The 24,481-nt window shown below is 44.6% G+C and overlaps 2 protein-coding genes across 6 annotated transcripts in view; both read left to right on the forward strand.

Annotated features, from left to right (window-relative positions):
• The first annotated feature begins 42 nt into the window (after positions 1 to 42).
• CNPY2 (canopy FGF signaling regulator 2) overlaps positions 43 to 24,481 on the forward strand; it is a 29,211-nt gene continuing 4,772 nt past the window's right edge. Inside the window, exons 1-7 of one of the 5 annotated variants that reach the window (XR_004958307.1) lie at positions 43 to 527; positions 1,092 to 1,204; positions 1,354 to 1,469; positions 2,333 to 2,536; positions 2,695 to 2,791; positions 3,962 to 4,062; positions 16,515 to 16,616. Coding sequence is in view for 1 of the 5 variants with exons in the window: in XM_036251636.1 (XP_036107529.1) it covers positions 1,117 to 1,204; positions 1,354 to 1,469; positions 2,333 to 2,536; positions 2,695 to 2,791; positions 3,962 to 4,005 (549 nt within the window). In the remaining 4 variants the exon portion in view is untranslated. Of the gene's footprint in view, positions 528 to 1,091; positions 1,205 to 1,353; positions 1,470 to 2,332; positions 2,537 to 2,694; positions 2,792 to 3,961; positions 4,125 to 4,526; positions 4,620 to 12,936; positions 12,954 to 16,514; positions 16,617 to 24,481 lie in introns of those variants that run through there. The other 4 variants (XR_004958309.1, XR_004958308.1, XR_004958306.1 and 1 more) reach the window with 4 other exon arrangements.
• Positions 11,354 to 24,481, forward strand: part of CS (citrate synthase) — a 33,241-nt gene continuing 20,113 nt past the window's right edge. The window contains exon 1 of the mRNA XM_036251635.1: positions 11,354 to 11,556. Within this exon, the coding sequence (XP_036107528.1) occupies positions 11,515 to 11,556 (42 nt within the window). The 5' untranslated portion in view covers positions 11,354 to 11,514. The remainder of the gene's footprint in view (positions 11,557 to 24,481) is intronic.

Here is a 24,481-nt window from a genome sequence, read left to right on the forward strand (position 1 = left end):
GTTTCCTGAGTACTGAAACTAGGGTTTCTTATTTGCAATCAGCGCACCTTTATTTTTCAAGGTCCTAGCCCACGTAGACTGACACACGCATGCGCCTGGCCTCCTCCATACACCATTCTAGAATCTGTCCTTCCTTCAGGCCACTCCTATTCTTCGGCTGACCCCTAGTGGTCACGTGGAGCTGCTCGCCACGCAAGTCTGGGTCCTGCGATCCACCGGGGTCCTCGCTGCCTGGGAGTCGTTCCTAAGCTGCCTGTTCGCGCGAGAGTAGATGGACGAGTTTGGGGTCCGACTCGGGCGTGAGGCTTGCACTGCAGTACGTCGGACCGCTGCTTAGGCGCCCACTTAGGGTGCTGTGAGCTGTTCAGGCGGTCGCCAGGGCACCCCGTGCCTGAAAAGCGCCGGAGCGCTCTGGAGAAGCCCGGACAGCCCTACTCCTCCGCAGCCAGGTGCTAGGGTCCAGAACTAAAGTGAGAGGTCGACCGTCTTTCAGCGCCTGGGCCACCGCGGCGGCCCTGGGAGCAGAGGTGGGACGGATGCAAGTGGCAGTGAGGGTCGGGGATGGACTGAAGCGAAGGCAGTGACGGTGTCCTTAGAAAGGGGGCTGGTCCACACAAGAAATAGTTTATAGGCTGGTAATATCGGTGCTGAGACCAAATAGGCCCTAATTATTGAGTGTGCTCCTCGCGGGCCGGCCACCTGGCTGCCTCCTGGCCTGAATCACCTGCCTTCTTTGCCGGCAGCTCCTCTGTGCCTCTCGTCCTCGTTTACTCGTCCACCTCCATTTGGTAGTTGCCACATAGCGCGGTGAGCCCTACGCAGAAGACGCTGAAGAACCAACATCTAGGGCCTCCCCTGTCAACGTAGTCCTGGGGCTGAGCCCCAAGTCCGGAGCTCGCGCTCTAACCCACAGCCCTGCGGAATCCGGATCCTCTAGTGCAGAAACAGAGGAACCCCCTTTGTATCCCGGCCATTTCCTGGAAAGTAGAAGCAGGGTTACACTGAGGCCTTTGTAGGCCTTGAGATGAGGGGGTGGGTGGAGGTATGGAGGCGGCTCCTCATACTTATGCTTTATTCCGATCCAAATCCAGGTGGAGCAACCCCATTACGTTAAAGATGAAAGGCTGGGGTTCGCTGGCCCTGCTTCTGGGGGTCCTGCTGGGAACTGCCTGGGCTCGCAGGAGCCAGGATCTACACTGTGGAGGTAAAGACACAAAGAGAAGTGGGAGGAAGGAGGTTGTGGAATGCAGAACCTTAGGAGAACATGAGATCCAAAGCCTGGATAAGAATGAATGGAAATCTCTAGGTTGATTTCTTTTTCCCCTTCCCCCACCTTCTCTCTCCCTGCACCAGCTTGCAGGGCTCTGGTGGATGAACTAGAGTGGGAAATTGCCCAGGTGGATCCCAAGAAGACCATTCAGATGGGCTCTTTCCGAATCAACCCAGACGGCAGCCAGTCAGTGGTGGAGGTAACTGTTACCGTTTCCCCAAATAAAGTGGCTTATTCTGACTTTGACTGAGGGCTCAACTAATTAAGGAGGAGCTTGGCTTAATAGAAATGAAAAATACATTGACCCAGAGTGATATCTAAAAGATAGGGCTGTCTCATTTGGAAGAGGCTGGAGATTTGTACCCCCTGCAGTTGCTTCCTGACTCCAAACCTTGATGCTTTGTTTCTGCTGTAGAAGTTAACAAGGGAACCTCATCAACCCTTCTCCACATATTTAATCTATGTGACTCATGTTTTCATTATGGCAATATGGTATTCACACAAGCATTCATTCAAAAAAAGAACAGAAGTTCTCATATTTAGGATATTTATTTTAGTTGAAAATATAACACATATAACAAAGCTGTACCTAGTGAACAATAAATAAAGAAATGTTAATATTGTAATGCTTGTGAAATGATTTGATAATTATCCTCAGAGCCTATACCACCTTTTTAATGCTCTCCTATTGAGGGCAGGTTTTAGTCTCATTTTAATTTTTAAAAATCATTATCTTACAGTAAGATACAATAACATCCATAAAAATTAAGGGAATTCAAAGGAAAAGAACACCTAGTTGACTAAAACTAATTAAAGAAGTCTCTATAATTTGGACCTAATGACACCTATTTTATGTACTGGGATTTTATAATGAGGTAAAATAAGACCATATACAGTATTTGAAAGCGCTTTGGAGTTACAGAAGTAAACCCATACTGTTTTTAAATATGGCTGGCTTTTTAGAATAAGTTGGTTGAGCTAGATTTGGAAGGAAAAGTAAGGATGTAAATTACTAATGTACAGAGGTAGAAGAGTGTGACCCAAGGCTGAGGACATTTCTAGGTGCCTTATGCTCGCTCAGAGGCCCACCTCACAGAGCTGCTAGAGGAGGTATGTGACCGGATGAAAGAGTACGGGGAACAGATTGACCCTTCCACCCACCGCAAGAATTACGTACGTGTAGTGAGCCGGAATGGAGAATCCAATGAGCTGGACCTACAGGGCATCCGAATTGATTCAGACATCAGTGGCACCCTCAAGTTTGTGGTGAGCTATGGGAATGGGTAGCTGGTTCTCAGAAATTAGGGGAGTTATTGGAGAGCCCAAGTGGAAAATTGGGTTAATATCCTTGTTCTCTCTGGAGTCAGAAGCAAGAGGCCTCTTCTTGCTACCTCCTCTCACTCGTTTTTCCCTTGGGTTGGCAGTGTGAGAGCATTGTGGAGGAATATGAGGATGAACTCATTGAATTCTTTTCTCGAGAGGCTGACAATGTTAAAGACAAACTTTGTAGTAAGCGAACAGGTAAGCTGCTCCCACTTTACCTTCTGTCCCTCACAACTGTGGAATCTGGCACATTCCCTAGCAGGTCCCCCCACCCCCAATCCTCTGATATTAGCTCAAGAGTTGACTTCCATTACCCATGGCTTAGGAACTTGGGTTGTTCCTATCCAGTCTCTTCCTGACAGCTTTCAGAATTTGTGGCTCCCTCATCTGAGGTACAGGTAGAGGATAATGGGAATGTTTTGTCATTTAAAAGCATATGCTTTGGCCCAGCTGGAGTGGCTCAGTGGTTGTGAGCATCAAAGTTTGCTAGTTTGAATCCCCGTTGGGGCAACTGATCAATGTTTTTCTGTCACATCGATGGTTCTCTCTCTTTCTCTCTCCCCGTCTCCCTCCTTCTCCCTTCCTCTCTCTAAGCAAGTCCTGGGGGAGGATTTTTTTTTTAAATGTCTGCCCGGCTGGTGTGGCTCACTGGATTGAGCACCATTGATGGACTGAGAGGGTCCTGGTTTGATTCCTGGTCAGGGCACATGCTGGGGTTGCAGGCTTGATCCCCAGTAGGGGGCCTGCAGGAGGCCCAATGTTTCTCTCTCACATCAATGTTTCTATCTCTTTTTCCCTTCCTCTCACTCTATAAAACAAATAAAGCCCTGGCCGGTTTGGCTCAGCGGTTGGAGCATTGGCCTGCAGACCAGAGAGTCCCAGGTTCGGTTCTAACTAGGGGCACGTACCAAAAGAAAAAAATAAAATAAAATAAAAAATCAATAAAAACATATTTTAAAAAATGTTCTGATAAATGGTGGTTAGTATGTGTATCAGTTTGATTTTTGGGTGTGTTTTTTTTTTTAAATCCTCACCCGAGGACATTTTTCCATTTATCATCAGACATAGTGGGAGGGAGGAGGGGAGAGAGAGAGAGAGAGAGCATGCGAGCGTGCACATGAGAGAGAAACATCCATGTGAGAGAGACACATGGACTGGTTGCCTCCTGCACGACCCAACCAGGACCAGGGATGAACTGCAATGGAGGTACGTGCCCTTGACTGGAATAAAATCTGAGACTCACTGGTCCGTGGGCCGACGCTCTAACTGCTGAGCCAAATCGACCAGGGTTTGGGTTATATTCTTGATAATGGTATATATCAATATAAGAGTGGCATTTTCTTTCAAACTGTTATGTGCTATTTGCAGATCTATGTGACCATGCCCTGCACATATCGCATGATGAGCTATGAATCACTGGAGCAGCCCAGACTGACAAGCTTGATGGATCACCCCCAGGAGGGGAAAAGGTGGCAATGCCTTTTATATTATGTTTTTATTGAAATGAACTGAAAAAATATGAAACTAAAAGGATGAACTGTGTTGTCTTTTCATGCCCAGAATTGGCCTCAGATTAGGTTTGAAAATAGGGGATTCCAGACAGGAAAGAAAAGGGGGAAGGGAAGGAAGAGCTTTGGGAATGATATAGTGTGAAGGTAGGAGGACCCTGAAGCTTTCATTCTTTTGCCATCTGAGATTCCTGCTGCACTCACAAACTAGATAAACATTTATTCAGTACCTACTCAAGAAAATGTGCTTAAAGTTTAATTGTGGAGAGGAGAGGACCCTCTGTGATTAAGCAACAGAACAGAGTAAGGGTATGGTAGTATAGGATTCTAGAAATTACACGTATTCATACTGATGAAACAAAGACAGAGCTTCATCTTGAAGAAAGTAATGGACATGCATTATTCTTCCCTATCTGCCTTTACAGATGGAGGGATTAACAAGAGCATGCAGAAAGGGGAAAATGGATGTAATCAACTCAGCTGAAAAGTTAGGGCTTTATCAGATAGGGAGAAATTAGGTAAGGAATGTTATTTAATAAAAGGCCTTATTTGATGGCCTATGTTTTTAGATTGGATGACAATAGCAACACTAAAGTATACCTTTTTCATTTCCATCACTAGCTATTGTCAATCTAGACTATAAGTCTGTCCTCACTTTCTGTAGGTAGAGATTCTGTACTAAGGCATAAGGATGAAAACAAAGGGTAACTTCCTTGAGGAATTTTTGTTTGTTTTAATCCTCACCCAAGGACACCTTTCCATTGATTTTTCAGATAGAGTGGGAGGGAGGGAGGGAAATATCGATTGGTTACCCTCCCCACACAAGGGCTAGGGATTGAACCACAACTGAGGTACGTGCCCTTGACCAGAATTGACTCTTTGGTCCAAGGTCTGACGCTGTAACTGCTGAGCCAAACCAGCCAGGGCTCAAAGACTTTTAAAATTAAGCATTTGAGAATCTAAAGGGACCTTGGAGATCATCTAGTTCATCTCTGTCCATATTACATAAGAAGAAACGAATGCCCAGAGAAACCACAGGTCCTAAAGTTATGCATTTAGTGGCAAAACTGGATCTATAAGCTAATGTTTCCAAGAGTTAATCTGATCTGATAGAGCTTCTGTTTTAAGTCTTTTTTCCTCTTAATTACCTTGCACACAGAATGAATGTGTTCAACAAACCTTTCTTATACCATGATCCCTATGAAATCTAACAGATGACATAGCTCAGAGCAAGTACCCTGAAATTAGTTGACAACTAAATTCAAGATCTAGTGTTAATTTGTTCTTCTCTCATCATTCATAAGAAGTGCTGTATATTGCCCTGGCCGGGTGCTCAGTGATTAGAGCATCAGTCTGCAGACCAATGAGTCGCAGGTTCGATTCTGGTCTAGGGCATGTACCTCTGTGGTTTGTGTCCGGCCCTAGTCAGGGTCATGCAGGAGGCAGCCAGTCGATGTGTCTCTCTCATATTGATGTTTCTCTCTCTCTCTCTGCCCCCCCCCCCCCCCCCCGCCACTCTATCTGAAGATAAATGGAAAAATATCCTCATGTGAGGGGGGAAAAAAATGCTATATCCTATCAAGTCAATTTGCACAGCAGCTGTTATTAACCTTTTAGTCTTTAGTGATACACAGGAACAATGTTCACATGGTTCATACCCCTGTGGGTATGCCCAGGATTCTGTCCATTGCCTGCTTGGTGTCCAAACACTTCTTACTCTTCCATTAGAAAGTTTACCAGAAGTATAAGTGAGAGTACTCATATAGGGAACTTGAAACTTCAAATTTACAAAAAACCAAAGTATTCACAAGTCTTCATAAAATAAATTTAAGGTTAATTGGTAACAAATTACTTGAAGTGCATCTCACTAGTTTGTCACTGTACAGCTGTTAAGAACTCTCTAGTCCAAGTCTTTGCCATTGGTACACAGAGATGTGTCCTACATAAAGAAGGGTGGAAGTTATCGTCTTTGACTTGATCCTCAGAGGTTAAAAGGATATACTTTGTACATCTCTTAATTCATATCCCAGGTTACCAGGAATCTGTAAATTTATCTAAACTCTTCTGGAGGTTCACCGTAACAAATTATTCTAGCCCAGTATTTGATAGAGCATATACTCAACCTTGCATATCTGGTTACACTTTAAGCTTTAGATGCCTTCTAAATGAATTTATTAGTAAAATGATAAAACTTAAACATCCCCAAAGTCAGTGTTAAATGAGAGCCAGTCGTGACTAGGAAAATATACTACGTGAAAACCCAGTCCTTTAAAAATAAGTTTCAGAGGATGTTTTGCTACAAAAAAGCATTCAGAACAGGGAAAAGATTCCTTTAAATACAGACTGGGATGAATAGCAAGGAAAAGAGAACTAGTACAGTTGACCCTTGAATTGTGTGGGGGTAAGGGGCATCAATCTCTGCATAGTTGAACATCCACATAGAACTTTGGACTCCCTGAAAACTTAACTAGAATTGTCCCTTGTTGTCCATGGGGAACTGGTTCCAGGACCCCCATGGACACCAAAATATGCAGATGATCAAGTCCCTTATATAAAACAGCATAGAATAATGCGTACACTTGATCTGCTGCATCCACGATTCTCAACTGCAGATAAAAATACTGTTTTTGATCTGTGGTTGGTTGAATCTGTGAATGCGAAACGTGGCTATACAAAGGGCCAACTGTGTATTTAACTGAAAAAAATCCACATGTAAGTTAACCCACTGCATATATTGAGTACTCACATAACAAGCACATACACATTATTATTTTTGTTAATCCTCACCAGAAGATATTTTTTCCATTGATTTTTTTATAGAGAGTGGAAGGGAGGGAGAGAGAGAGAAACATCGCCTGACCAGAGCCAGGGATCAAACCTGCAACCCAGATATGTGCCCTTGATCGAGAATCAAACCAAGACCCTTTGGCCAATGCTCTAACTCCCGAGCCACACCAGCTGGGGCAATCACACATTCTGATTCAACTTTACAACTCTTAAATAGATGTCACTCCCATTTTACAGATGAAGAAGCTAAGCTCAAAGAGGTTGTGCTTGCTAGTGAGCAGGGAGCCAAGTCTTCAAGCCTAGTGATCACCTTATCCCTAGGCCAGTGGTCTTTCTGCTAACCTCACTCTGTGTAGTGGAGTCTCCGCAGAGTACCTATTGGCTGTGAAAAGTAGTACTTCTTTTATTTGAAAACTATCTCCAAGTTTGAATGCATGCCCTCTGATTCTAACAATTTATAATGAAAAAAAACACTATATTCTCTTCAGCCAGTTTTCCAAACTTATTATTCCATCCCCTTAGTCATTTTTAGGTGCTAACTGTTTGTCTCCCCTACCTTTAAGTATTCTGGGAGGATCACCATTTGTCATGTTTTTCAGGTATGGGTATGCAAAGGTTTTAACAAATAAGTAAGACTATACTTTCTTTCCTTTTTTTTTAATTCCTCACCTGAGGATATTTTTCTACTTAAGAGTGGGAGGGAGGAAGAGAGAGAAACATCGACATGATAGAGCCACATCAACTGTTTGCCTCCCGCACGACCTGACCAGAGCTGGGGACAAACCACAACTGAGGTATGTGCCCTTAACTGGAATCGAACCCGTGACTCATTGGTCCGTGGGCCAACGCTCTAACCTCTAAGCCAAACAGGCCAGGGCAAGACTACAGATTCTTTTAAAATATTTTTTTTTATTGATGTTTTAGAGAGAAAGAGAGAGAGAAAAACATCAATGTGAGATATAAACATCGATTAACTGCCTCCTGTACCCCCCCTACTGGGGATCAAGCCCGCAACCCAGGCATGTACTGCTCTGACCAGGCATCAAACCAGGACTTCTCAGTCCTTGGGACAACACTCAATCCACTGAGCCACACTAGCTGAGCTATAATTCCATATCTTTTAAAATATTTTTAAATGTATGCCCTGGCTGGTTTGGGTCAGTGGTTAGAGTGTCAAAGGGTCACGGGTTTGATTCTGGTCAAGGGTACATACCTGGGTTGTAGGTTCATCCCTGGAAGCAACCCATCAATGTGCCTGTCTCACATCTGTATTTCCCTCCCTCCCTCCCTCCCTTCCACTCTATCTAAAAATAAATGGAAAAATATCCTTGGGTGAGGATTAACAAAAATAAATAAATAATAAAATATTTTTAAATATAGAAAAACATTGTACCAATATGCCCAGGAGACAGTTAACAATGACTCCAAAATCCCCTTCCTGAACTGCAGCTGATAATTCACAGTCATCACCATATAGACAATATGGCTTAATAGTTAAGATACAGCTTCTGGAGTGAGACCAACTTAAGTCTGAATTCTGTCATTGTCAATTGCAAGCTATGGCCCTGAACAGAACTTTATCTAAATTTTGGTTTCCTCTTCTGTAGAGATATTAATATTACTTACATCCCTTAGAGTTGTGGGGATTAATTAAGATAATGTGTGTACCACATTTAGATAGTATCTGTAAATAATAAGTATTCAATAAATTTTAGCTATTATCCTTTAAATATAGGAGTTTGGTTTACTGGTTCTAGTAGAGTGAGTTTAAGTTTAGGCTGCATTCTCCCACTTGTATTTGGCCACCAGAGGGCACCATTGCCTTTGTCTATTTTAAAGAGGTCCTCCCAAGGTCAAGATGACCTCGGTGCTCAGCCTTCTGTCCCTTGCCCCCTTAAGTTCACAGGAACTTAGTTGTATATGGGCCCTAGAACTCACTTGTCTGTTTTATCCATACCAATCCCTTTCCCTTAACTTTCTTTTTTAGTTTTTTTTTTTTCTTTATTGATTTTAGAGAGAGAAGGAGATACAGAGAGAGATGGAAACATTGATGAGAGAGAACATCAATTGGCCGCCTCCTGCATGCCCCCCATTGGGGATTGGGCCCACAACCTGGGCATGTGCCCTGACTGGGAATCAAACCAGTGACCTCTTGGTGCATGGGTCGATGCTCAACTGCTGAGCCACACCAGCCAGGCTTTTTTAGTTGTTTTTATCCTCACCTGAGGACATTTTTCCTTTTTTTTTGTTGTTCAGGTAGAGTGGGAGGGAGAGAGAGGAACAGAGAGAGAGAAACATCGACGTGAAAGGGACACATCAAGTGGCTGCCACCTGCACGAGCAACCAGGGCCAGGGGCAAACTGCAACTGAGGTATGCGCCCTTAGCGGGAACCGAACCCAGGTCTCTCAGGACCGCAGGCCATTGCTCTAACCGCTGAACCAAACCGGCCAGGGCTAGTTTTTTTTTCTTTTTCTTTTGAGAGAGACATTGATTTGTTGTTCCAATTTATGGGTTCATTGGTTGCTTCTTGTATGTGCTCTGACCAGGAATCAAACCCACAATCTTGGTATATTGGGACCACACTCTAACCAACTGAACTATCAGGCCAGGGCTCCCTTAACTTTCATCCCACTTCCCCAGGTCCTATCCACTTTCAGAAAAAGACTATAAGCCTGTTCCTGAGACATATCATTCAGTCCATTTGCTCTCTGGGCTTTCCCTTTGGCCTTATAGCAGTAAATGTCAGGATTGAACAACTTCTAAACAAGTCCATATAGGCCTCATGACAGTAGATTCCAGGACACTGTCAAAGGGCTTAGAGCATTACCGTTCCCCACCCTCCCTCCAATCACTAGAGGGCCAAAGTTGGTTACCCTTATGGCCACTCAATAATTATCCCTTCTGGTCACCTCACACTAAAAATGCCTCCTGTCTCTTAGGGCACTGGAGTTCAGTCCTCTGGTCTACTGGCTAGTCTCTGTGGATAATTAACCAGAAAAAAGAAATAAGGTCAGACTATTCTAGGGTTAGGAGGAAATCCTCTGTGAGATGCTAAATTGGGATCAAATATTGATCAGTGGAGCTTTGAAGTCACCGACAAGGTAGCAGAGGTCACTGCTCCTTTGAGGCACTGCTTGACTTCTCTCTATGAAGTTCTTTTACTAAGACCTACCTATATGATCTCCAGCCCAGAGGACCATTGGTTGGTAGGTGTGAAGCTGGGTATGAGGAAACTTGGCAAGAGAAAATAATGGTTTTCTTTCTATTTTTCCAAGGCCAAGCTATAAACTAGGTTTGTTATAAACTAGGTCTATCTAAACCTGGCTTGTATGGTATTGAGACCTCTGAAACTTGTTACTGCTATGTGAGGAGATAAGAGGACTATTCACTTCGGCTTAGGTTTGTAGATAAGGTGCCCTGGTTCTTGAGTCAGTTCCCTTCTGCCCTTGGGTAAATGACAGTGATAGGCTTTGGGAAGCAGAAAGGCCCTGAGGTCTTGTCTGCCTAGAGGAGTTAGTCAAGAATGGTGTGGAAGATCACTTTAGTGCTATGGTTCCTTTAATTGTCTCTGGGGAGCACGGGATAAGCGTATAAAAGAGAGCCAAGTAGGAGAGGGGTCCAGAGGCCCTATGGGAGTGATGTGACAAAAAGGGAGGATGCCTAATGCCTGATTTTGGATGAGGGTTTTGTCTGCATCTTACGGCTAGAAGTAGAGTGGGCTGGCTGTACGGGTTACGTTACTGGAGCAGCAGTGAGACTGATGCCCAGGACCCAGAGGCTCTGGCCTATACTGAAAGCCTCCATATTAAGGGGGCATTTGTAAGACTTGCATTTCCTGGCACCAAACAGAACTGGCAGCCCACAAAGAGCACTGGATATTCAGGCTCCTGCCTTTGCTTTTCTTCTCCACCCATTGGGAGGTCTGTTGGAATCTATAATAGCATGGCCTCTGCTTACCTCAAAAGATCTCCACCAAGCTGCTAACTCTGGCATCATAGCCTGTGTCCACATTATGTCACCTCTATGGCCATTAAGTCATTGACCAACGACAGTCAAGGAAGCACGCCAAGGGGGTAGAAGGTGCGGGTACTGATCAGTTGCCGTGAGAGTATTTTAAAGGTTTGGCTTCCGAGGACCTTCAATGTCGAAATCTTTGAGGCTTTTTCTCTAATATTCACCTAAGAACTAACGCCAAATGTATTATGGGCAAGGAAAAAGCCTAAGAAAAAGTTAACTGAGTTCTCAGGCACATACTTAGACACCTACAAGCTTCTCGCACTCCCGCCCGGATCCACCCTGAATTAGCCTCACCCGGCGGTCCAATCCTCCCCGCTACAACTGCTGTCAACGGCTCAGGTTCCGCCCCTCTCCACACCTAACCAATGGTCGAGCCGGAGTCGAGTCCCCTGAGAGGGGCGAAAGCAGGTTCCGGGCAGTAGGCGGGGCCTCGCTGAGGACCCCGGGCTGGGCGCCGCCGCCGGTTCGTCTACCCTTTCCCTCGGCCGCCTCCTTTCAACCTTGTTCACCCGTCGGCGCGGCGTTTGGTGCAGTGGCGGAGGTTCCCGTTCCTGCCGCAGCTCTTTCCCCTCCCTGCCTCCCCATCAGATCCCCGAGTTCTCCCACCAATGGCTTTACTCACTGCAGCCGCCCGGCTCATCGGAGCCAAGGTGAGCAACTGAAGGAGGGAGCGCACCGTCCTAGGGTGGGGCTGAGGCGACTGCGGGCCCTCAAGTCCCGGGGTCTCCCTCCTCTACCCATACGCACCCTAGCGCGCCTTAAAGGGGCCCTGCACTTGGCTGGCCGCCAGCCTTGCTGGGAGCTCCATGTGCTACACTGGCCTTCCGGCCCCTCGCTAGTAGAGAATATAGGTGTGTTCCATCTGAGTTAGGGAAAGAGTCTGTTTGAAGGAGGGGGAGGGGGTGGGTGTGGGTGTAAAAGGATTGGCTAGGTGAACAGATGTGCTCACTTTACCTGGCCAGAGCTGAATCGGTGGTTAATTTCGGCTTCTGCTTCATAGGGAGGGTCTTGTCAGTTCCTGGCTGCCTATTTTCCATTTCTTCACCCCAATTATTTAAGCCATTAATGACCAAACTATAGCAGTTCCTGGTAGAGGATTGAGATTCGGGTCCTCTTTGTCCTTGGGATTCTTCCATTTACTCTTTTTATAGAAGGGCCTGAATGGGGTGGAGCACCTCTGTAAAACATGCATGATTATCATATATGATTGAAGAAAGAGCCAGAAGGACGGTTCCTCCAGGCAGCAGGCCATTAAATGAAGAGATACTTGTCAGGATGTAGTAATCCCAAGGTCATAAAACCAATCCTGCTACTTGATCACCCAGGTTTTGCTGTTGCTCTTAAATCTACTCTACCCAGGAGAGATTTTTCTCGTTTTGGGGGGGCCCTTTACTTGACTTTTGTTGCCTTTTGAATCATAGGAGTATTGTTGCAGGTGATGGTGCTTTCAATTTCAAATTGCCAGTACTTTTGTCTTTTGGTAACATGGCCCTTTAAACAGAGAAACGGCTGTGCTGAGGGAGTCCCAGCCCTCTGTTCCAAGCAGGGACAGTCCCACAAGTGACCTTGACTCCTGCGAAGAACTTATGCTTTCTCTTGTGCAGACAGACTAAAGCTGCCAATACCTGCGGTTAAGGAAAATCTTAGGATGGTTTTTGGCTTGTTATGTGTTATCTGGCATGGTTGGCAGAAGAGGTGAAGCCTGTAGGATTTACACTGGGTGGCCACTAATCATTTGGGAGATACTTGTCTTACTTGACTGTTGCTTCTCCTCCTCTCAGGGAACAGGGTAAGGAAGTCTCTTGGGACATGAAGCAAGTTCTAGATAGTTTTGGCAGAATAGGGGACACCATAATTAGCTCATTGCAGAGCTGCTAACCCAGACCAGATGGTCGAACCCTGTAGTGAATTAAAATTTATCTTTCAAATTTATTTTGTCTCCTAAGCCTTTGGGGAAGCTCAGAAATCTTTTGGGATGACAGGGCTATGTAACTAGTATTGTTTTTATTTTGTTTATTTTCCTATAACAGATGGACTTGAGAATCCCAGAAACCTGTAAATAGGAAGCCATTCGAAGGCTTTTGACCCTTAAAGCTAGCAAAGCTCAACTGATTCAGGACTGAACATTTCCTGATATCTAAGCAGAAAGACCAGGATACCAAGAAGCCTTTCAGTTTGTCAGCATTGCCAGCACCTGCCTGAGCTTTCCAGATTAGCCTGCAGCTTCCTTGGTGCTTGATTTTACTTTTGCTATGAAAGTAGGCTTTAGAAGGCCAAAATAGCCTTCTGACCTGGGAGAACTGAACCTTACTACTTTGATTCTCAAGGTTAGATATAGTTTCACTTTTCTGAGAAGAGATTTTTTTAAAACTTTGCCAGGAGACACAAATGTTAGTTATTCCATTGTTTCACCCTACTCATGACCGTGTAATTTAATGAACACCCGAGTAGGAGAGCCAGCCTAATTCAGAGCCTTCAGATTGACTTCTTGTTAACATGAATTCATACTAGGAAGTGGCTTTAGCCCTGGCCAGTTTGGCTCAGCGGTTAGAGCATTGGCGTGCAGACCAGAGAGTCCCAGGTTCAGTTCCCACTAAGGGGACATGCCTCAGTTGCAGTTTGTCCCCACCCCAATTGGGGTCGTGTGGGTGGCAACCACTCGACTTATCTCACATCTATGTTTCTCTCTCTCTCTTACCCCTTCTTTCCCTCCTGCTGTAGCTGAAGATAAATGCAAAAATGTCCTCAGGTGAGGATAACAAAAAAAAAGGAAGAAGTGGCTTTAGTATTAGCTCCTGGTGGCTTAGCTTTGTGATGTAAATACTGTCTTTCCACAGGTGATCTGGGTTTGGATTTGGGCTGGAAATTGGAGTGGAGTCACCTGTTCATTTCTGGACTCTTAAAAATATATGTTTTAAGGAGAAAAGGGGAGGGAGGGAGAGAAAGAGAAACATCGACTTGTTGTTCCATGTATTTATGCATTCATCGGTTGCTTCTTGTATGTGCCCTGACCTGGGATTGAACCGAAACCTTGGTTTATTTGGATGATGCTCTAACCACCTGAGCTACTCACCCAGAGCCGTGTATAGACTCTTTTTTTTTGTTCGTTCGTTTGTTTGTTTTATCCTCACCCAAGGACATTTTTCCATTTTTTGTTCAGGTAGAGTGGGATTGAGGGAAAGAGGGAGGGAAACACTGATGTGAGAGAGACACATCAACTGGGTGCCTCCCACATGACCCAACCAGGGCTGGGGACGGAACTGCGACCAAGGTACGTGCCTTTGACCAGAATTGAACCCAAGACTCTGTGGTCCACAGGCCGATGCTCCAACTGCTTCAAACTGGCCAGGGTTAAAGCCCAAAACTTTTTTTTTTTTTTCAATCCTCTTTCGAGAATATTTTTCTATTGATCTTCAGGTAGAGGAGGAGAGGGGGAGAGAGAGAGAAAGAAAGGGAGACGTTGATGTGAGGGGGACACATCGACTGGTTGCCTTCCACATGACCCTGACCAGAGCCGGGGATCGAACTGTAATTGAGGTATGTGCCCTTGACCAAAATCGAACCTGAGACTCTTTGGTCTGTGGGCTGATGCTCTAACTGCTGAGATAACCAGCCAGGACAAGCCCAAAACTTTTTAAAGCAAACGCTCAAATCTCTGTGCCTTCACTTTGATTATCAGCCTACCCAAACTAATGGCATTTCTTTGATGCTTACTACATGGACAGAGATGGAAAATGGGTAGTCAATCTTCATCATGTGCTAGTGGTGGGATGATTGCATCTGTTCTTCCTAGTGGCCTTTAGATTGGTAGCAGGTGGATGCCTGGGTGTGGGGAGGCAAGGTGACATAGATAATCAAAGAAGGAAAGGGGGGCATTCCTACTTCTTAGAATCCATTTGGGCAAAGGGCAGGAAACCAGACTTGGTGGATTTTGCTAAAAGCACACACTAATTCCTTCTGCCCTGTTTCAGTGCTTTGTATGATAGAGTTGAGTAGGATGTGACATTTGAAACAGGAGTGAAGCAACTTTAGCAATGGATTTTCCTTAGGATATGACTTTGACTTTCTTTCAGTTCTTCCCTCAACTGTCTGAATTCCTTGGATTCCTGTATTTCTTTTAACATGATATTTTATTTTATTTTTAAACGGGGGATGGGGCTTCTGTCTTTATTTTTTTATTTTTTATTGATTTTAGAGAGAGGAAGGGAAAGGGAAAGAGAGATAGAAACATCAATGAGAGAGAACATCGACTGGCCACCTCCTGCATGCCCCCCACTCGGGACCGGGCCCACAACCTGGGCATGTGCCCTGACCGGGAATCAAACTGGCGACCTCTTGGTGCATGAGTCGATGCTCAACCACTGAGCCACACCAGCTGGGCTTAACATGATATTTTATTTTATTTATTTATTTTTTTATCCTCACCCGGGGACATTTTTCCATTTTTTGTTCAGATAGAGCGGGAGGGAGAGAGAGGAAGAGAGAGAGAGAGAAACATCGATGTGAAGGGACACATCGAGTGGCTGCCACCCGCACGACCAACCAGGGCCGGGGACAAACTGCAACCGAGGTACGTGCCCTTAGCGGGAACCGAACCCAGGTCTCTCTCTACCGCAGGCCGACGCTCCAACCGCTGAGCCAAACCGGCCAGGGCTTAACATGATATTTTAAAAGGTCTAAGGTTACAGTGGACATCATCATCTTGGATGCTTGATTAGATTGCACATTTGTGACTCCTACCTTTAGATTCTAATCCAGCTAAGTTGTATTGGGATCTGGAGACTTGTATTTTTTCAAGCACCTCAGTTGATTGATGATTTTTTTTTTTCTTCAAATACCTTAGGATAAGTTTCTTGTAAATCCCTCTAGCAAAGCATTAGGAGCTAAAACTTGTAAGAACTTCTAGAAGTGAGGGAACAGTTTCTAGCTTCTGAGAGGAGTAAGGTAACAGATCCTATATACTTTATTAACTAATGTACTCTTAGTGGTTCAGCATATATTTGTTAAAGAACAGTAAGAATTCTTACTGAAAGGAGAATTAGAACTCTTGATTCTTTTCTGAAGCTGAATTGGTGTTTTGCTGAATGGCAGCACACCTTTAGGGAAGAATCTGTTAGAAAATGAGAGGTAGGCCTTGGCTGGTTTGGGTCAGTGGTTAGTTAGAGTGACAGCCCATGGACCAGAGAGACCCAAGTTCAGTTCCCACTAAGGGCATGTACCTGGGTTGCAGTTTGTCCCCGACCCCGGTTGGGGTCGTGTGGGTGGCAACCAGTCGATGTGTCTCTCTCACATCGATGTTTCTCTCTTCCTCCACCCCTCCCTTCAGCTCTATCTGAAGAGAAATGTAAAAATGTCCTCAGGTGAGGCTAAAAAAAGAAAAAGAAAAAGAAAATGAGAGGTAGGGTAAATAAGGAAATTGTGAGTATGAAGGGAGTCAAAGTATGAAATTTGATTACTCTGCTTAGACTATTAAGTGCCCTATTAAGTTCAGGCAGACTTCTAATATCACCATTGTGAAACACAGATGTTAAATGGCTTTAGTTCTCTGACCTGGTTCTGGGGAGAGAGGAGCCTTTGTCCTATGTGTGTTCTTTTCCCCTTAATGCAGGTTGTTCCTTCTACATCAGAAACCTTTGTAGCACAAGATTTCATCTAGCAGTTATTAGTGCATTATGTTTGCTTCATCAATTTAGCCAGTTCTGCTAGCTTGGTAAGTTTTGATCTTTTGCTGGTGAAGGAGTAGGGCTCTATTAAACTCAGAGCATCTCTCTCATGCTTTTATAATTTTTTCAGATTTTTTTTTTTTTGTTTATATTTTTTAGAGAGAGAGGAAGGGATAGGGAGAGAGAGAGATAGAAACATCAATGTGGCAGAGAACCATTGATCGGCTGCCTCCTGCACGCCCCGCATTGGGGATCGAGCCAGCAACTGGGGCATGTTTCCTGACTGGGAATCGAACCAGTGATCTCTTGGTGCATAAAATGACACTGAATCCACTTAGGCACACCAGCCAGGCTCTCTCAAGCTTTTTTTTTTAATCCTCACCCGGGGACATTTTTGCATTCATCTTCAGATAGAGCGGGAGGGAGAGAGGGAGGAAGAAAGAGAGATAAACATCAATGTGAGAGAGATACATCGAGTGGTTGCCACCCACACAACCCCAACTAGGGCCGGGGACAAACTGCAACTGAAGTATGTGCCCTTAGTGGGGACCGAACCCAGGTCTCTCTGGACCTCAGGCCAACGCTCTAACTGCTGAGCCAAACTGGCCAGGGCTCTCTCAAGCTTTTTTTTTTAGTTTTCATCCGATGACATTTTTCCATTTTGTTCAGATAGAATAGAAGATTCTATAGAATAGAAGATAGGGAGAGAGAGAGAAACATCGATGGGAAAGGAACACATCGAGTGGCTGCCTCCTGCACAACCCAACCAGGGCCGGGGACAAAGTACAACCAAGGTACGTGCCCTTAGCAGGAACTGAATCCGGGTCTCTCTGGACTGCAGGCCGATACTCCAACTGCTGAGTCAAACTGGCCAGGGCTTAATTGATTTTTGATAAGTGATTTGGCCAATACCCTATTCCAGAAATACCCAAAGTATTATAGGCAAGTCTTTGGCAGAATTTTCTGCATGTACTATTAGTACTTTTTCTCTGTTGGCCTTTAAGATAGAGGTTATTTTTATTGTATTTTTCCATCCTAGCACATTTGAGAGCTACAGCCGACTTCTATCAATAATAGCAAACTCACTAGCAGAGTTCTTTCTAAGGGTGGCAGGAGGTTTGAAAAAGCCTGTTAGTGTCCTGGCCAATTTGGCTCAGCAGTTAGAGCGTCAGCCTGCAGTCCAGAGAGACCCGGGTTCGGTTCCCGCTAAGGGCACGTGCCTTGGTTGCGGTTTTTCCCTGCCCCGGTTGGGGTCCTGTGGGTGGCAGCCAGTCTATGTGTCTCTTTCACATCGATGTTTCTCTCTCTCTTTCTTCCTCTCATTCTATGCAAAAATGTCCTCAGGTGGGGATAAAAAAAAAAGAAGAAAAAGCCTGTTAGTGATTGTGTGTCCTAGCTGTCAGACATTGTGAGTCAGGTCCTTATCTTTGGAAGCAGCTCTTTCTATCTCTCCATGGAGGAGCTGTGACCTATTGAGTGAGGTGACTCCCTGATTAACCTGACAGCTGCTCTTCCTAGTAGGGTGACTCTACACGTAGCATGCAACCAGAAACCAAAAGCCCAGTTGCCACACCTCCAAAATTGGGAGAGGAGCTGGAAGGTGAAAATCAGGATGATTCAGAGGTTTATAATCTGCCTGTGCTATCAGTGCGTATAGCCTGAATTGTACTGTTCAAAGCTATTCAGCAGCTTTCTTGGGCAGCCAAGGGATAGATGAAATGAGGTGTGTAGCCTTGGATGTGACAGTCCTCCAGCCTAGAATTATCTCCTGTCTAGAATCATTTGCTGTGATGGTGGAGATTGCCGTTAGTTAAATGTTTCCTCTCTCTGACTCCTTCCCTCTTGGTCAAGAGGCCCTTAAAAAGGAAATATTGCGGCCTTTTTTTTCTGTTCCAAGCTGGAGGGAATTATCCATTCATCCCTTCCTCAAGCTTGACTACCTCTTTCTAGGGATCCAACTACAGGAAAGAGCTGTGACACTTGAGGTAGTAGGTAATAGGCCAACATGGTTCTAAGAAACAAATACTTATTGAACTCAGCTATGGAGAAAGCACTGCTCAAGAGGCTCTCATGCAGATTATTTTATACTATAGTCTATTTGTCTACCCTGAAATTGACTTTATTATTACAAATTTAGAGATGTGAAAACAGACTTAAAAATATAGTTTCAGCCCTGGCCGGTTTCTCAATGGTTAGCACGTCGGCCTGTGGTTCAGAGACCCAGGTTCAATTCCGGCTAAGGCTAAGGGCACGTACCTTGGTTGCAGTTTGTCTCCAGCCCTGGTTGGGTTGAGTGGGAAGCAGCCACTTGATGTCTCTTTCACGTTGATGTTTCTCTCTTTTTTTCCTCTCTCTCCCTCCTACTCTCTCTGATCAAAAAATGGAAAAATGTCCTCGGGTGAAGATAAAAAAATAATAATAATAAATAAAAATAGGATTTCAGAACTGGCCTCATCAAAATGTACCACTTTGGCATGAAAATTATTGTGAGCTGAAGGCCATCAGGACTGTAGGCCGACAAGAAATTTACTTCTGCCCTGGCCAGTTTGGCTCAGCGGTTAGAGCATCGGCCTGCGGTCCGGAGAGACCCGGGTTTGGTTCCCGCTAAGGGCACGTACTTCGGTTGCGGTTTGTCCCCGGCCCTGGTTGGTCGTGCGGTGGCAGCCACTCGATGTGTCCCTTTCACGTCGATGTTTCTCTCTCTCTGTCTCTTCCTCTCTCTCCCTCCCACTCTGTCTGTACAGAAAATGGAAAAATGTCCTCGGGTGAGGATTAAAAAAAAAAAGAAAGAAAGAAATTTACTTCTTTAAAGAATTTAAATCAGGGGCCTTGCCCATAATAATCACCAGAAATGACTTTTTATGCCCTATCTATAGGGCAGGGCAAACTTTCTAATTACTGAACATCTGTTCTTTTTGTTGTTAATCTTCAACAATAAACTGAGGATTATTTTTTCATTGATTTTTAGAGAGAGTGGAGTGGGGGGAGAAGAGACCAGGAATTGAACCCAAAACCCTTTGGTGCTTGGGCTGATGCTCTAACCACTGAGTAACACTGGCCAAAGCATGAACATATGCTCTTATCATCTTTCTCCCCTCTGAATCCCCAAGGTGATCCTTAGCTCAGAATGTCAAATATACCTGATTTTCCTTTTCTATCTTTGAACCTCTTGTGTATGTAGGGTCTCTGACTCTCTCATATATGTGGGGTTCCCATGTGTATGTGTACATATGTTGTTTTTTATCCTCACCCAAGGGTATTTTTTCAAATATCTTCAGATAGAGTGGGAGCAGGGGAGAGAGAGAAACATCGATGTGAGAGAGACAAATCGATTGGCTACCTCCCGCACGACTCTGACCAGGGCCAGGGATGTACTGCAACCGAGGCATGTGCCCTTGGCCAGAATCGAACCCTTGACTCTTTGGTCTGTGGGCCGACGCTCTAACCACTGAGCAAAATTGGCCAGGGCTGTGTACGTATGTATTAAATTTGGTTATTTTTTCTCATTAATCTGTCTCTCATTGATTTAATTATTAGATGAGCCTAAAGAACCTAGGAAGGTAGAAGAAAGTTTCTTCCTCTCCCACAGAAGTTAGGTCATACCAGATAACACAGCAGGATAGTGGCAGGATCTGGATTTAGGACTTGATCCATGATAACTCCAAATCCCAGGCTCATTACATTCTACCCTTTTGCTCTCTTGCTTAACACTTTGGACCATGAGTGTGTCTCAAACTTTATTGTTCATGTGACTCACCTAGTGAGCTTGTTAAAGGGCAGACTTAGATTCCATAGGTCTGAAGTGAGGCCCAAGATTCTGCATTTCTAAGAATTTCCAAGTAATGCTAATGCTATTGGCTAAGCAGCCATATTTCAAATAGCAAGGCTTTCAAATTCCTTTACACGTATCCTTATTGGAGCCTTAAAATCAGGCTTTTAGCTAAGTAGCTTGAGTGTTATTCTAAATATGGAGAAGGAAAGGGAAACAGTAGTTGTTTGGCTTTGAGAGAGGCAGCCACTCAATGTGTTCTTTCACATCAATATTTCTCTCTCTCTTCCCCCCCACACACACACACCCCTCTCCCTCCCACTCTATCTGAACAAAAATGTCCTCCAGTGAGGATTTAAAAAAAAATCAATAAAAATTAAAAAACAACAACAACCACCTTTTCTGATTTCTTTAGTTTATTCTAAGCTGCAGGGTTAGCTAAAAATATGAGTAAACCTTACACTGAAAGGTGTGAGAAAATGACTATACTATTTCATTTTGTAAATACAAAGCATTTGCTATGTGTCAGACATGGTTTTAAAGTGCTTTGTAAATACATGGTGAGGCAAAAGTAGGTTTATAGTTTCGAGTACACAAAACAGAGTATATTCTTGTATTATAATTTATTATTTTATTTTTCTTTATTGATTTTAGAGAGAGAGGAAGGGAACGGGAGAGAGAGTCAGAAACATTGATGAGAGAGAATATTGATTGGCTGCCTCCTGCATGCCCCCCACTAGGGATCGGGCCCCACAGCCTGGGCACATGCCCTGACCGGGAATCAAACCAGCGACCTCTTGGTATATTGACACTAAACCACTGAGCCACACTGGCTGGGCGATTGTTTTTTTTTTTAAATCCTCACCTGAGGATACTTTTTCCATTTATCTTCAGTCAGAGTGCGGGGGGGGGGGGGAGAAACATCCGTGTGAGAGAGACGCATCGATTGGTTGCCTCCCGCGACCCTGACCTGGGCCACTGCGCAGTCGAGGTACATGCCCTTGACCGGAATCATATCTGCCATTCTTTGGTCTTCGTGCCAACGCTCTAACCACTGGGCAATTGTATTTTTTTTTTCCCTTTATTGATTTTAGAGAGAAAGGGAGAGGGAGAGAGAGATAGAAACATCAATGAGAGAACATCGATTGTCACCTCTTGCATGCCTCCCACTGGGGATTGGGCCCACAACCTGGGCATGTGCCCTGACTGGGAATTGAACTGGTGACCTCCTGGTGCATAGGTCAACTCTCAACCACTGAGCAACACCGACTGGGCATATAATTTATTAATTATTGTTAATCAGCTTAACAATAACCCACAACCTTCGGACCAACTTAATTTATTATATGTTCCATACAAACAACTGTAAACCTATTTTTGCCCTGCCCTGTATTGACTTAATCCTCAGAGCAATCCTTTGAGGTAGGTACTATTATTGTTCCCATTATATGGGACACTGAGGTACAGAAAAGTTAAGTGACTTTGTTAGGGTCACATAGCCAAGAAGTGGCAGAGAAGTGTAGTGGAGAGAATAGACTAGCTTTATTCTAGAGCTACATAGCCAAGCTCTCCACAAATTAGCATTGCTTTGCAAATGGGAGATCTGGCTAAAGTGTTGCTGATGGAGATTAGGAACAGTTAAGATTAGCTCTCTTTAAATTACTCCTGAGGCTCCTCATTAAATGACAAAGATGCTTTTCACAAAGGAAATTAAGACTTGGCTGATGGTGGAAGTGGGGTGATAATTTAGTTCCAAATTCCTTTTCTCTAACCATTTGCTTAAAGTAGCATACAAACAGATTTGAGAAATGACTGAGAGCAGTCATGACCCATCTGATTCCCTTAAATGATGTTGCATTTTCACAGCCTTGTTAAGTGACTTTCCACCCTTCTCTTTCTGACTTCCTTTTTTCTTTTTGTGTTATTTTGTTTTAATCTTAAATTAATTAAAAGGAGAGGGCCACCCTGACCAGTTTGGCTTAGCAGTTAGAGAATCGGTCAGCGTACCAGAGAGATCCAGGTTTGGTTCCCGCTAAGGGCACATGCCTCGGTTGCAGTTTTTCCCCAGCCCCGCTTGGGGTTGTGTGGGTGGCAACCAGTTGATGTGTCTCTCACATTGATGTTTCTCTCTTCCTCCCTCCCTCCCTCCCGGTCTATCTGAGGATAAATGCAAAGATGTCCTTGGGTGAGGATTAAAAAAAAAAAAAAGATGTGAGCTCTCATTCTATCTGTTGAGCTTGTATAGATTTTCCCACCTAAGATTTTTTTTTTTTTTTTTTTTTTTTTTATCCTCACCGGAGGACATTTTTCCATTTTTTGTTCAGGTAGAGTGGGAGGGAGAGAGAGGAACAGAGAGAGAGAGAAACATCGATGTGAAAGGGACACATCGAGTGGCTGCCACCCGCGCAACCGACCAGGGCCGGGGACAAACTGCAACCGAGGTATGCGCCCTTAGCGGGAACCGAACCCGGGTCTCTCAGGACCGCAGGCCGACGCTCTAACCGCTGAGCCAAACCGGCCAGGGCCCACCTAAGATTTAACCTTAAACTATTTAACCTAAACTCCTCCTTGCCAATGAAGCAGCCAGCCATTATAGAAATTTAAAGGTGGTTTAAAAGTGAAAAATTGTCCATTGTGGAAATATTTCAACTTTTTTCTTCTCTCAGATATGTGCCCCCGTAGTCTCTTTATTTTTATTTTTTTGCATTTATCTTCGGACAGAGAAACATCAGTGTGAGAGAGGAAACATCAATGTGAGAGAGGCACATTGAGTGGTTGCCACCCACACAGCCCCAACCGGGGCCGGGGACAAACTGCAATTGAGGTACATGCCCTTAGCAGGAACTGAACCCAGGACTCTCCAGTCCGTGGACCGACGCTCTAACTGCTGAGCCAAACTGACCAGGGCCCTGTAGTCTCTTTAAAAACACAATCTTGCCTGGCCAGTGTGGTTGAGCATCAGCCCATGCACCAAGAGGTCACTGGTTCAATTCCCAGTCGGGGCACATGCCCAGATTGTGGGCCAAATCCCTGGTAGGGGACGTGCAGGAGGTGGCCAATTGATGTTCTCTCATTGATGTTTCTATCTCTCTCCCTCCCTCTCCCTTCCTCACTCTCTAAGCTCATAAAGAAAAATTATAAAAATAAAATAATAAAAACACAACCAGCCCTGTCTGGTTTGGCTCAAGTGGTTAGAGCTTCAGCCCATGGACCTAAGGGTCTTGAGTTCGATTTCTGGTTAAAGGCATGTACCTGGCAGGGTTGCAGGTTCGATCCCCAGCCGTGGTTGGGGGTCCTGCGAGAGGCTGCCAATTGATGTCTCTCACATTGATGTCTCTCACATTGATGTTTCTCTCTCTCTTTCTCTCTCTCCCACCCACTCTATCTAAAAAGCAATGATGATTAAATAAATAAATAATAGCACAGCTCTGGCTGGTTTGGCTCAGTGGTTAGATCGTCAGCCCACGGACCAAAGAGTCGTGGGTTTGATTCCGGCAAAGGGCACGTACCTTGGTTGCGGTTCATTCCCGGCCCTGGTCAGGGTTGTGTGGGAGGCAGCCAGTCGATATGTCTCTCTCACATCGATGTTTCTCTCTCCCCCCACCCCCTTCCTTCCACTCTATCTAAAGATAAGTGGGGAAAAAATATCCTCGAGTGAGGATTAAAAAATAATAATAGCACAACCATCCGCTGCAACAACCAACGACCCACAATTAAGAGGTCTGCTGTGGAGCTGATGTAGTTGCTGGGAGATGGGACCTCTATAATAGGTAATCTATGGTACTTTTAGCATGGAATAATATAGCTTAAACATGGCTGTTAGCTCTATAGAACAGTAGTTTGAATTTATTCACATATTTTTCTCATGTCCACTTTTTGGTGACTAGTAAGAAAAGCAAAGTTACTTCTTTAGTGCTGGGTCCAGCTCCCATTTGCCCTTTGTAGGGTGAAGAGGCTTAAAGGGTTTTTGTTCTGTTTACTTCTTGCCCAGAATGGTCCTCAGTGAACTAGAGGAGACTCTAAGAAGGTAATAAAAGGAGTTAAGGACAGCTCTGGTTAACAAGTTGAAGCATTTCTTCTTTGCTTTTGAGATATAATTAGTTTGCCTGTGCTCTCTGAATTTAGCTTTGGATTGATTCTTTT

The sequence above is a fragment of the Molossus molossus genome, unplaced genomic scaffold (genome assembly GCF_014108415.1).
Source record: "Molossus molossus isolate mMolMol1 unplaced genomic scaffold, mMolMol1.p scaffold_m16_p_10, whole genome shotgun sequence".
NCBI classification, from domain to species: domain Eukaryota; kingdom Metazoa; phylum Chordata; class Mammalia; order Chiroptera; family Molossidae; genus Molossus; species Molossus molossus.